A 12841-nucleotide genomic window follows, 5' to 3' on the forward strand; every position below is an offset into this window, starting at 1 on the left:
TCTAGCTTCAGTTTTCAGCCATTGGATCTTGTCATGCCTTTGTCTGCTAGATTAAATTACCTCTGCTACCAAAAATTTTCTCCCCACGCAGGTAGTTAAAGACTGTGATCAAGTCACCTCATAGCTTTCTCTTTGATAACCTAAACAGGTTGACTTTCTTAAAACTTTCACTTTAATGTAGATTTTCCAAACCTCAAATCATTCTTGTGTCTCATGCTGAGCCCTTTTTTTGAGTGTTGACACTAGAACTGGACACAGTATTCAAGAAATGGTTTCATCAGCATATAGAGGTACTATAACCTTCCTACTCCTATTTGATATTCCCCTGCTTATACATCCCAAGATCACATTAACCCTCTTAGTTACAGCATTGCTCTGGGAGCTCATGTTCAGTTGATTATCCATCATGGCCCAAAAGTCCTTTTCAGAGTCACTGCTTTTCAGGAGACAGTTCCCCATCCTGCAAGTGTGACCGACCTTTCCCACCCCCAACCCCCTAGACTTATGACACTGCATTTGTCTGTATTAAAATGCATATTGTTCAGGTAAGCTCAACTTATCATCGGATCTAAATTGCTCTGTGGAACTATCCTAATCATTATTTTTACTCTACTGATTTTTGTGTCATCTGCACACTTTGCCAGTGGTGATTTTATATCTTCTTCCAGATCACTGAAGAAGATATTGAATAACGTTTGTAAAGAACAGATCCCTGTGGGACTGCACTAGAAACACCCCCATTGGATGATGATTCCCCATTTACAATTACTTTTTGAGTTCACTATGTTAGTCAGTTTTTAATCAATTTATTGGATACAGACCCTTGGTTCTGGTCTCCTTTTAATTAATGTAATTGAGCCAGATTCTCAGCTGGTGTAAATCTGCATGGCTCCGTTCAGAAGTCATCTGGCTCTATATGTCTTTTGTTAGTGTTGGTATCTGACTGAAGTAAAGTAATGGTCTTTTCAGGGTCCATCACTCTCAAATGGCCATTACTGTATTATTTCATTCTACTTCTAAATTTCTTATCACATGTATCTCTTAAATATTTACCTCCCTAGAATGACCAAGGCTGTTAGTGATGTCAGGCATTCAATTTTCCTTTAATAACAAATACAAAAGTATCCAGAGGTTTAATAAGTCAATACCACTCTGTCACTTCACAACTCAATATATTTTATATAAAATTTGATGTACATTATCTTAAATTTGTTTAAATATTATTATAAACATAATCTTTAAGAGGATCCGGGTCTGGAGTGACAGTCATTCATTAGTATATTATTAATTTTGTTATCCCTGCTCTTTGGTAAAATGTCCTGCATAGAGGCTAGAAACCTTCTTCCACATTTGATTTGTGGGCCCATCAAAACAAAAATAAAATTCAAGCTCATATCATTATTGTTTTGTCTCCTATACACTCCAAATCAAATCCTATGTCAGATTGTCTAGTTTGTTTGGAGATGTTTTGACATCTCCCATATCACAGTTCATCGTCATCAGATAAGGCATCGAGATAATCTGTATCAACATATAAGAGAAATCCAGAAAACAAGCTGTCTGACCAAGTGGGATCTGCAAAGAGACCATTTTGGTCAGTGTAGAAGATCTCAAGCCACACTTCATCTTCTGCCTGAAGATAGATCACCGTGGATCCAGAAGCTACATCATGGTTTCCTGTGTTAGCGTCAAAAGTCTTTATTCGGTATTTCCCATTATGAACCAGCCCAATTGCAAGATGCTTATTTGCTAAGGTGATTTCATAAGAGAAGTAATAGATCCCTGGAATGGCACATATAAACTTCCCTGTGGAAGGATTGTAATGCTCACCCTCACTGAAAAGGACTTTATTGAATACGATTGGTAATCTTTCTTCTGGGTAGCTCGTAGTGATGCCAACAGAAAAGGCAGATTTCAGCACTATCCTTCCACACTTACAGATCCCTGGTACACCTTGTTCTCCTCGGTCTCCTTTATCTCCCTTATGTCCAGGTGGTCCAGCTGGACCCACTTCACCTTTGGCACCAACCAATCCTGTAGGTCCTTTTTTACCAGACTGTCCTGGGTCTCCTTTATCTCCAGTTGTTCCTAAAGGTCCAGTCTTGCCTCTTAAACCTTGAAGAACATTTTATATTATTAATTATTACATACGCAATCTCTTTTGTAGGTGACAAAGCAAATAATTGCATGGGCTACTGGATATGTTTGAATAAAATTAAATACATAATGAAACTGGTTTGGTGTAATCCTTGTCAGATTTTCAAAAACACCCGTTAGAATGGAATTTGAGATTTTAAAAACGTCTATATTTTTTGTGTGTGCGCACTGACAATGCATAAAATTCATCAGATGTCAAACAAGGGTAAAACATTATATTAATACTAAGGACCTTAATCTGGTATTTGTTTATTTAAAGGTAAAACTCCCATTATTCTTACTGGAAGTTCTGTGTGCAGAACAATGACAGGACATAGCCATAAGAGCTTTAAAATTCTATTAGTAAGTTATGTCACTATTGACAGGAAATAGCTTATATTTTTTAGACTGGAAGTTCTTTAAAACTTCGTTACTGTATGGCAGAGGTCTTGGAGCGCCCCCTAGGGGGGAGTGGAGGAACATCCAAGATGGCATGGCGGGGCCCGGGCCAGCCCCCACGGGGGGGGGTGGTGCGGAGGAAGGGGGGAGCACCACCCAGCCCCTCCCTGCCCCCAGCTCTGCTCTGGTACCACCTCCAGACACATTGATGGCTCCTGGCCCGGTGCCCAGCCCAGTCCTCACTTGGCTCCGCTCCCAGCCCCATGGCTGTCCCCAGCCTCGGCTGCTGGCCACAGCTCTGTTGGGGGCCAGGCCAGGAGCTGAGCCACATCTGGCCATGGGCCCGGCTGCCGGCCCCCACCACAGACCGGTTGTAACTCCACTCCAGCCCCCACCTCCAGCCTCAGCTCCCTGGCAGTGGCCCCGGTTCCTGGCCCCAGACCGACCCCCATTTGTGGCCTCGGCCCCCTTACCCCACGCTGCACACACACACACACACACACACCCCGAGCCGTGGTTCCACTCCTGGCTCGAGGGTGGATACAAGGGGGCGCGGACAGAAGTAATGGGGGGCAAGACCCTCAAAAGTTTGGGGACCGCTGCTGTATGGCATAGACATGTGAAAACCAAGTATTAAATAGTTTTCTCAACTGAACTCGATCTATTAAACTGTATTTTCTTATGTCTATATTATACTATACGTATTATACTGTAATAGTTACCTATGTTTTCAAAGATGCATTTATTCCAAGGCCAGGAGGGACCACTGCTATCATCTATTCTGACCGCTTGTATAGCACAGGCCATAAAAACTTCCCAAAAACAATTCCTAGAGCAGATCATTTAGAAAAACATCCAATTTTAATTTTAAAATTGTCAGTGAGGGAGAATCCACCACAACCCTTGGTAAATTGTTCCAATGGTTAATTACTCTAATTGTTAAAATTGTATGCCTTATTTCCAGTCTGAATTTATCTAGCTTCAACTTCCAGCCATTGGATCATGTTATACCTTTCTCTGCTGGATTGAAGAGCTCATTATCAAATATTTGTTTCCCATGTAGATACTTAGAGACTGTAATCAAGTCATCCCTTTGTGATGTTGCACTCCATATGTTATGGAAATATGTTTATAAATGTGAATATAATGTAACTGGAATATGCTTTATGCAAAAGGTCCCTTGTAAGGTATCTTACAAAGCTTATAATCTACTGAGTGTGTTCATCCTATTTGTATGAATGTATCATTCTTGTATCTGAAGCTAGAAATATAAAGTATTACTCTGAAGTCCTAGTGTAACTATACAAAGTGTGGGCCATTAATGGTGGCTTGAAATCTTGATGCCTCCCATTAACTAGGACAACTGGTTGTAAATGACTCTGTTTACATGTAAGCCTTCCTGTACACGTGACACGTGGGTGCCAGTCAATGAGTAATGAAGTCTCACAGGACATGTGAACATGTCACATGATACTGGAATCCATCACCTGGTGCTTTTCTATTTACAAGGAAGGGTGGAAACCCAGAGAGAGACAAAGGATTCCCGCCTTGTGCCAAAGATATAAAAGGGGATGGAGCAGAACAAAGGGGGTCCCAGTCATGTGAAATCCCCTGCTTTTCACGTAAGATGCCTGCTGGAACTAACAAGAACTGTACCAGGGGAAAGGATTGGGCCCAGACTAGAAAGAAGTCTAGTCTGTGAATTAAGCTTATTGGAACATCTCTAAGGGTGAGATTTACCTGTATTCAGTTTCTAAATGTTTTAGGCTTAGACTTGCGTGTTTTGTTTTATTTGACTTGGTGACTTACTTTGTTCTGTCTGTTATTACTTGAAACCACTTAAATCCTACTTTTTATTCTTATTATTGAACCCAGAGTAAGTGATTAATACCTGGGGGAGCAAACAGCTGTGCATCTCTCTCTCTGTGTTATAGAGGGTGGACAATTTATGAATTTATTCTATATAAGCTCTATACAAAGTAAAACGGATTAATTGGGGTTTGGATCCCATTGGGAGCTGGGTGCTGGAGACAGGAGTACCTGCTGAGTGGTTTTCAGTTAAAGCCTGCAGCTTTGGGAACGTGGTTCAGACCCTGGCTCTGTGTTGCAGCCGAGTACAGGTCTGTCGCATTTTACACTGGGGTTACGTTCCGCAGTCAGCGCGTAAAACGAAAATCGCGTATAGTCAAAATTACATTGAGTGTAATGGTGGGCGGAATCGCCCGCACTACAGGTACAATATTAAAATTGTTATTTTTCTCTTTTTTTTTGTTTTGTTTTTGCCGACCGCATAAAGCTGAAATCACGCATGTTAAATGCGCGTAAGATGCGACAGACCTGTAGTGTGTCTGGCTCAACAAGACAGGGTTCTGGAGTCCCAAGCTGGCAGGGAAAACGGGTTCAGAGATAATCTCAGCACATCAGGTGACAGTTCCAAGGGGGTCTCTGTGACCGAACCACATCACACCCTTAACCTTCTGTTAGACTTGATAGCACAAGATATACTTAGCTTATCGCTATAAGGTATGTTTTTTAACCCTTTAATCCTTCTGCTGACTCTTCTCTGCACCAGAATTTATCAGCATCTTTCTTGCAGTTCAGTTAGAACTGGACACAGTATTCTAACAGCACTTACACCAGGGCTAAATATAGAGGTAAAAATAACCTCTCTACTCCTACTCGAGATTCTCTGATTTACGCATCCCAACATCACTTTAGCCCTTTTGGTCACAGCACCTCACTGAGAGCTCATGTTCAACTGATTTTCCACCATGACCCCCCAAATCTTTTTCAGAGTCACTGCTTCCCAGGATAGAGTTCTCCATCCTGTAAGTATGGTCTACATTCTTTGTTACTGGTTTTACATTTAGCCATATTAAAAATATAGTTTTCTTGCACCCAGCTTACTAAATGATCTAGATCACTCTGTATCAGTGACTTGTCCTCTTTCTTGTTTACCACTCCCCCAACTTGTGTCACTGCAGACGTTATCAGTGATGATTTTGTTTTCGTCCAGATCATTGATAAAAATAATATAAGGCCAAGAACCAATCCCTGCAGGACCCCATTAGAAACACACCTGCCCGCTGATGAATTTTTAATCTATTTAAATGTATGCCTTGTTAATTTTATATTGTTCCATTTTTTAAAATCAAAATCTTATGAGGGATGTCTCCAAAACAAAGGATGACCTTATGTAACAAATAAGAAGCAATACCAATGCAAATGTGGTGAGATTTTATATCAAAATTTTAAAAAATATTGAAAAGCAACAAGCAAACGGGCAATGGTGGGACAAGGTGGGGAGCGACGCAGTAATAAGCAAGAAAGGTGTACATTAATGTTGACCATATCCTTTGGCTGAGTAGGGATGTTTTGGAAACAAACAGGGTAGGGAAGTTTTTAAAAGGGTATATGCATTTTGAGGAACATGACTTACTATTTGTAACTATGAAACCTTATTTTTACACACACATTCTCCTTTCCTCTTATCTCCCACCCATTGTTTGCCACTATTGCTTATTGTGTTGTGTGTTCATTTAGGCCAGGATCTTTCAAACAGTCATCCACATGAGCAACTTTATAGAGCTGAGTAGACCCCAAAAAATTAAATATGTTAAGATCTGGAAATGCTTAGTTAAGGCACCTAAACAACCTTGACACCATGAGGGAAAAAATAGAAAAGCTAATGTGTCTTTAAAAGTCAGTTTAATCTAATCCAGAACTACAAAACTATGATATTCTAATCTTAATTGCATGGTTATTAAATGGTATCATTTCAGAATGAAGCTAATGTTGCTTGGGTACACTAACTGTATTTATTTTCTTAACTTGTTTGGATTTCTTTTAAGTTTCACCTCAAGTCTGAGTCCTGTGTTTGTAATATTTGTTTTTTGGATAATTACAACATCCCTGTAATGTTTTAACTTTAAGTTACTCATAGTTTTTATCTGTGAGAAAAAAAAATAATAATGAAGTTTCCCCCTGGAGATTCAATGTTCTTGTTTTATGGGTTTAAATCTGATATAATTTGTCATTTTTTGTTACATACATAACAACAGTATCTTACATTTATATTTGCTAGTATTTTATGCTCAGGAAGTCACTGATAAATAAAACTTAAAAAAATACAGTAAGTTCCAGGGGTTGTTGGTTTCTTTTTTTTGTTTTTTTTCCCATTAGTTAGCATAAATATTCAATACCTGCATTCCCTTTTTCACCCCTTTCTCCTTTCCTGCCATCTCTACCATCTCTTCCTGGAAGACCAATACGCCCATGAGGCCCTGGTGATCCATTAGCTCCGGGGGGACCTGCAGGGCCCGGCAAGCCAGGAATGCTACAAATATATCTCGCGTAGTAATTTTCTCCTTTGAGCTGGTTGTGAAGAGATTGTCCACTTGTATAGATGGCAAAACTTGTAACGTAAAGCAATGCAAACATCCTTGGCTCTGGAAAAAATACATATGTACAGACCATGAATGCATATCTTGTCATTCAAGCCTTCAGCTTGTTTTTATTTAGATTCTAGGCATATATACTTCACACTTTTAAAATCCTAAACATAATATGGATTGAGCCAATGCAGAGCAGCACACTGAACTAGCACTGCTGTGGTGGCCCCACCAGTTTCTGCAGAATTTAAAGATTTCATTTAATTTTCAAGCCTTCTTTTATGTAAAGAAAATCTTCCAAATCTGAATTGATGCAGTGTGTCATACAGACTACAGACAGATAAAAACAATATCCTTAAAAGAGGTGTGAAGTCAGTTAAGAGAATGGGAATTTAACTCTAAACTATTTCACTGTGATAATTGAGGAAGAATCAGCCAGCTACTCTCGGGTTGTGAGTCAAGTCTGAATAGAATAGACTGTTCAGACTTTTCTCAAGTCTGGTTCTGAATGTGATACAAACTGATTACATTGCATAGTCTCCCAACATGCTTTCACAAGAATATTCTGTTTTACTAGTTGCCTGTCTTCATGATTAAATAATCAGAGATTTTTAAAGTTGTGCTTTTTGGTTTTATAATATACTATATGATGAAAGAAGAAACAGCTTACAATAGTAACCTGCTGCCATACAACAATGTCCTAAATCAGTGTTACCCATGATTGACTGGCCTGAAACTAGTATGAGTTGTGATTCTGGAAGTAGAGTTGTATTTTTCTATTTCAGTGTCCAGATCAGAGTATTTATGTGGAATTATCCATCTCTGCAGTGCTAATTTACAGCTTACAAGAAAATCAGTCTTCTAGTTTCTGGCAAAAAAAAAAAAAGGAAATGGAATGACAGCATATAAATGGATTTATTTGATTCTATCTACGGCTTTATTATGACAGTATATAAACGGATTTATTTGATTCTATCTACAACTTTATTCTAAGGAAATACATACTCAGGCAAATTGCACAAGGAATCAGACTACTTTCCCAGAGAAATCCACATCTCACTCACCTGTCTCCACAATATCTAGGCACCCTGTTGGACATACTAGTTCGTCATGCGATAATTTATTTGTAAAACCAGAGCCATTTACAGTCCTCTATAATTCATGAGTTTTCCTTTGGTGTGTAGCAGGCCCAGATCAGCTCAGTTGGGAGAAAAAGGTTTTTCACTGGGTCACCAGATAACTACAAATTTTACTACAGATCATAGTTATTTTACCAAATATAAAATGAAATGGAATGGCAATGGAGAGAGAGAGAGAGAGAGAGAGAGAGAGAAAGAGAATATGGTCAGGTGTTAGTGGAGACTGATAAAAGAACCAAATACATGTTTTTTGAGCAAAAGAGAAATGCTCCAGATCCCTTATGGCTATTGTGTCTCTTGATTGTCATACACAATCCCATATCAAAAATGGCAAGGAGACTATACTAAGAACTTTATTGAAATTTGATGGGCACCTACAGTATGGGTCAACAGCCACTGCAGACACAGTAGATCTCTAACAATTAGGTTAACAGATGTCACTTATTGCTCTTGCAATAAGCACCTAACTGCTGATGGTAATTAGCAACCAACACTTGAGACTTTGGATTAAATTTTGTTCCGATTTATACCACTTGCAGCCCTACTGAAGTTAACAGAATCATACAGGGTCTAAATCAGGGAAGAATATGACCCTTTGCATTTAAGAGCACGGTTCATTGAATACGAGTGGGCTCTCTTCTATGTTTGAGATCAGCTGGATAAAAAGGAACAACTCCACTTGTCCAGTTCTCAGAGGTACATGACCAACGCATCCTCCACGGGTAGAACTAAAGAAGCCCATAAGATGACAGAGTGGCGGCTTTGGGAGTGCATGCACAGCAACTAGAGAGCGCGAGGGTAAAAAAAAGCAGTTACAGAATAGCAAATGAGTATTTGGGGAAAGTACAGATAATCACGTGTGTAATGAACTGGCTACTATGTATGTATGCTACTGCTCTGTACTGGATGGAATCAGAATTGGTTAACTGTGCTTTAGTCCCTTTACTGTTGACAGCTAATAGAGAGACTCACCTTTAGTTTAAGTGATTGATACTTGTAATTTTGGAAGGAACACAGAATGACTAAAATGTTTGATCACAGCTGTTTCACTGGAGTGCTAAAATTGGAACTAAATCCCTGAGTTATAAGATGGACTTCACTTTTCATAGCTGGTATCCCTCTTCCAAGGAACACATATTTGTCAATAATTTAGATTAGGACATGATGTCAGTGACCTGTGCCAAATAATTTCTCTTCCATCAAGGAAACAAACTTCAGAAGTCCACTCTTCTGCACACCTTCGAAGCTAGAACAAGTGTAACCTTTGGGTGGGCTAGAGTTCACTTCATTTCCTATCTCCAGTACCTTGGGGGGTGGGGGAAGGGGGAAACCCCAACTCCCATAGAAAGTAGCTAGAGACCCAGAGTTCAGTCTCTAACGATTTTCAGCAAGGACTGCACAGGGTCAACCTCCCCACATTCAAGTCCCAAAAGGAACTAAAGAAATGAATTTAATTAAACAACTTTATAAAATCTTATGACAAAGAAACAAATAATGTGATTTTTACAGCATGACATGGGTATTTTATAATCCACAGACATTACCTTCACAGTTATACATACACAAATAAAGAAAACAAATTAAAATCTGAACAGTTCAGTCCCCACAGAAATACAGTGAGAAGAAACTGAAAGTTCCCAAAAGGTTTTGTTCACCTAACTCAGTTAGAGTCTTTGGTCACCAGATCTATACAGTCTACTGAGTCTAAAACAACATCCACTTGCTTGTAGGAATCTCTTCCTCTGCTGAAATCACTGCTAGCCAGTCACTCAGTTAAGTGTATAGATTTAAAGAAAACCCTGTTACAAGAAAATACAAAACTGAGAATAGCAAAATAGAAATGACTCTTTCCCCATTACTACATTTAAAGAAAAATTGGTGAATCGGACTAGTTGAGACAATTTAACTAGGACAGTTTGGTGAAAATCAAAACATTCAAAGCATACAATTAAAATAGAAGTTATTTTTTCCTCCCAATTTCCCCTTGCTATAATTAGCATTGCCCGGGCTTCCCTGTTGGAGGGTTAACAAAATCACTAACCTGCTGCAAAATTACTTCCGAGTTAGGGACAACAGCCTGCTTCCTGCTCCTGGGCTCAGCTTCTCCCAGCCCACACAGGGCACATGGCCGTTTGTAAAGCAGCTGCCCTGCCGCTTGCCCTCATGGAGTCTGACCCCAGCAACAGGGAACCTACTGGAGCAGACCCAAAACTACCACACCCAATTCCAGAAGCTTCTGGATGTGGAGTGCTTAATCTGTCTAGCAACAATGACCCAGACACAGCTCACTCCTACCTCCCCGCAATGGGTCTCTTAAAGAGATCTCTCCCTAGTAGGCACATGGGTTACACAAGCACTCACTGTTACTGATAATGGGAGTGATATGAATGCAATTCTCCTAATTTCAACAAGTAACATTTCAATATGTGCATTGTTTATTATGTTATGGTTCTGGAGCCAGTTCCACTAAGTAAAGCTAGAGAGCAAGACTAAGTATTTGCTGGTGGGTACAGTGTGCTCTGAAATAATGAGACATATTTTCATCAGTTCTAAAATATGATAATTAGTGCACTGCTATTGGAAATAAGAGTAGGAGACTTATCTTTGCCATCGCCATTAGAATCCTAGTATTACCATCACCCCCACACTTGTGTGTAATGCCTAGAGATCATCTGGGCCTTGTAGCATTATATATTATAAAATAAGGCTGTTTCAGTCCTAACATTTTGTTACAAACTATTAAAATTACAGACCTGACTTTAAGAGATCCCCTGCAGATCACTTTTGCACTCCCTAACGTGCAGAGCTCTGGGTCTTCATTTAAGGCCTGATCCAAAAGACTCTTTCCATCAGCTTCAATGGGCTTTGTTTGCATCAAGCCTTTAGAAATAATCTCACTACATACTGTATTTTCATTATATTCAACTAATATTATTTTAACTTTTTAGGATCAGAATAGTAAGAATTGTAGCAAATTTCCCTAATGTGAGTTTGTTCTGCAGGTGATGTGATCCTCCTCCCTTGCCCAGTTGAAGAGAGCTTAATTCTAAAATTCACCAATTATCACTGACTTAAAAGAAAAATTTCCATTTGAGACTATCCTGAATCTCTTGAAAATAAAGGTTGTATTAAAAGCTAAGACTTATTAGTTATTCTGGCTGTATCCCTAATTTTGCCCTCCCTAGCCTTTTTAGTTTAATTCCAGAGTATACACACATTTAAGGAGGTAAAAGACTTCTGACCTCTCTTGTTTTTAAATTGTGTGGGCAGAGAAAGCACAGATGATAATAACTAACATCTGAGGCTCCATATAATCTGCAGCCCTGACTTCTGTGGCTTAACTGCTGAATTTTATAACATTATATAGTGGTTCTTAGTTAAATAAATAATCCAAACAGTCCAGCATTTTATAGGTTATTTATTTTTATGTTGATTACAATGCAAATCTTAATTATGACATATTTTTCAATGTATTGTTGTGGTTACGACCTTGTTGAAACTGATGGGTATGAATGTGCTCTTCATTTAAGATAGCTGTAAGAGATGTTTAAGGAGCCTGACCTAAAAAAAGCCATAATGGAGTCTGCTCAAAAACTAGCATCATGTGGGCAGAGGTTTTTGACTAGGTATTGTTTGTTCGGGGTTGTGTATGTGAGGGTAAAACAAGCTGGAGGGCAGACATAAATTGAGAGATTATAATAGATTCCTTCATGGGCTGAGGGCCAAAGGATTAGCACACCTAGTGCCCCCTCCTGGTGGGTCACTCTTACAGTCCTGGTCATCCTCTACTCAGCACGGGTCTACACTTAAAATCAGAGGCGGATTTACAATGAAACACACAGTGCCCTGTCATGGACCCCCCCCCCAACTACAGGGGGCCTCCCCCCCCCAACTACAGGGGGCCCCAGGGCCAGGCAGTCCAGCACCATCCAGCACCCCCTGTGTGTGGGGGGGAACCGCTGCGGGGGCAGAAGCTGTGGGGGAGAGCAGGGAGGGAGCCATTTAAGAGCCGTGCTGGAGGCGCGGCGTGCGGTGTGCTCTCCCAGCTGGTAAGCTGGGCTCCTGCTGGCTCCCGGGACTCCCGCAGCAAGCTGGCGCTGGCGGCCCCGCATGCCACAGCAGGCAGCCAGGTGAGGGGCCGGCTAGGGGTGCGATGTAGGGGAGGCGTGCGTGCTCCCTTGGTGGGGCGTCCATCCGCGCCTGTCCTGCTGCTCTGCTTCTCTGGATGCCGGGAAGCACAGGTGCAGGCCCTGGCATGCACTGCTGCTGGCGGCCCCTGGAAAAAAGCCTGGAGATGGGAGTGGCAGGCCAGGGGGTCTCAGCTCTCACGTGCTGCTGCCGCCACAGCTCCCTTTGGCAGCAAACAGGAGCAGCAGCGGGGCAGGGACGCATCCACCAGCCACCCAGGTAAGGTAACCCAGCGGCCACGACTGGGACTGCCCCAGCCCCGAGCTCCCCCCATCCGCGCACTGCCCTCACTCCTGTCCCCCCCCCCACAACCCCAGCCCTGACTCCTGCACTCCTCTCACACACACCCAGCCCCTTACCTCCCTGACTCCTGCACCCCCCATCCCTGCCCTGAGCACCAAACTGGAGCTCCTGCACCCCCCATCCCCACCTGCACCCCTCGCACCAAACAGAAGCTGCCCTAGGTAAGCGCTCCGTACCCCAACCATCTGCCCCAGCCCTGAGCTCCCTCCCACACCCTAACTCCTGGACAGACCCCACACCCCATCCCCCAGCGGGCTCCCACATCCTAACTCCCTCCCAGCCCCC

At 41.4% G+C, this 12841-nt stretch overlaps 1 protein-coding gene across 4 annotated transcripts in view; it reads right to left on the reverse strand.

Annotated features, from left to right (window-relative positions):
* Positions 1 to 1107: 1107 nt before the first annotated feature.
* The window catches only part of C1QTNF7 (C1q and TNF related 7), a 95529-nt gene continuing 83795 nt past the window's right edge, over positions 1108 to 12841 (reverse strand). For 2 of the 4 annotated variants that reach the window (XM_024212274.2, XM_024212273.3), the window contains exons 2-3: positions 6738 to 6983; positions 1108 to 2115 (exon numbers count right to left, since the gene is read on the reverse strand). In XM_024212274.2, coding sequence (XP_024068042.1) covers positions 1484 to 2115; positions 6738 to 6975 — 870 coding nt within the window. In that variant the 5' untranslated portion in view covers positions 6976 to 6983 and the 3' untranslated portion in view covers positions 1108 to 1483. Of the gene's footprint in view, positions 2116 to 6737; positions 7012 to 10106; positions 10153 to 12841 lie in introns of those variants that run through there. The other 2 variants (XM_024212275.2, XM_024212272.2) reach the window with 2 other exon arrangements.

Source organism: Terrapene carolina, unplaced genomic scaffold (genome assembly GCF_002925995.2).
Source record: "Terrapene carolina triunguis isolate 2854851 unplaced genomic scaffold, T_m_triunguis-2.0 Scaffold66, whole genome shotgun sequence".
Taxonomy (NCBI): domain Eukaryota; kingdom Metazoa; phylum Chordata; order Testudines; family Emydidae; genus Terrapene; species Terrapene triunguis.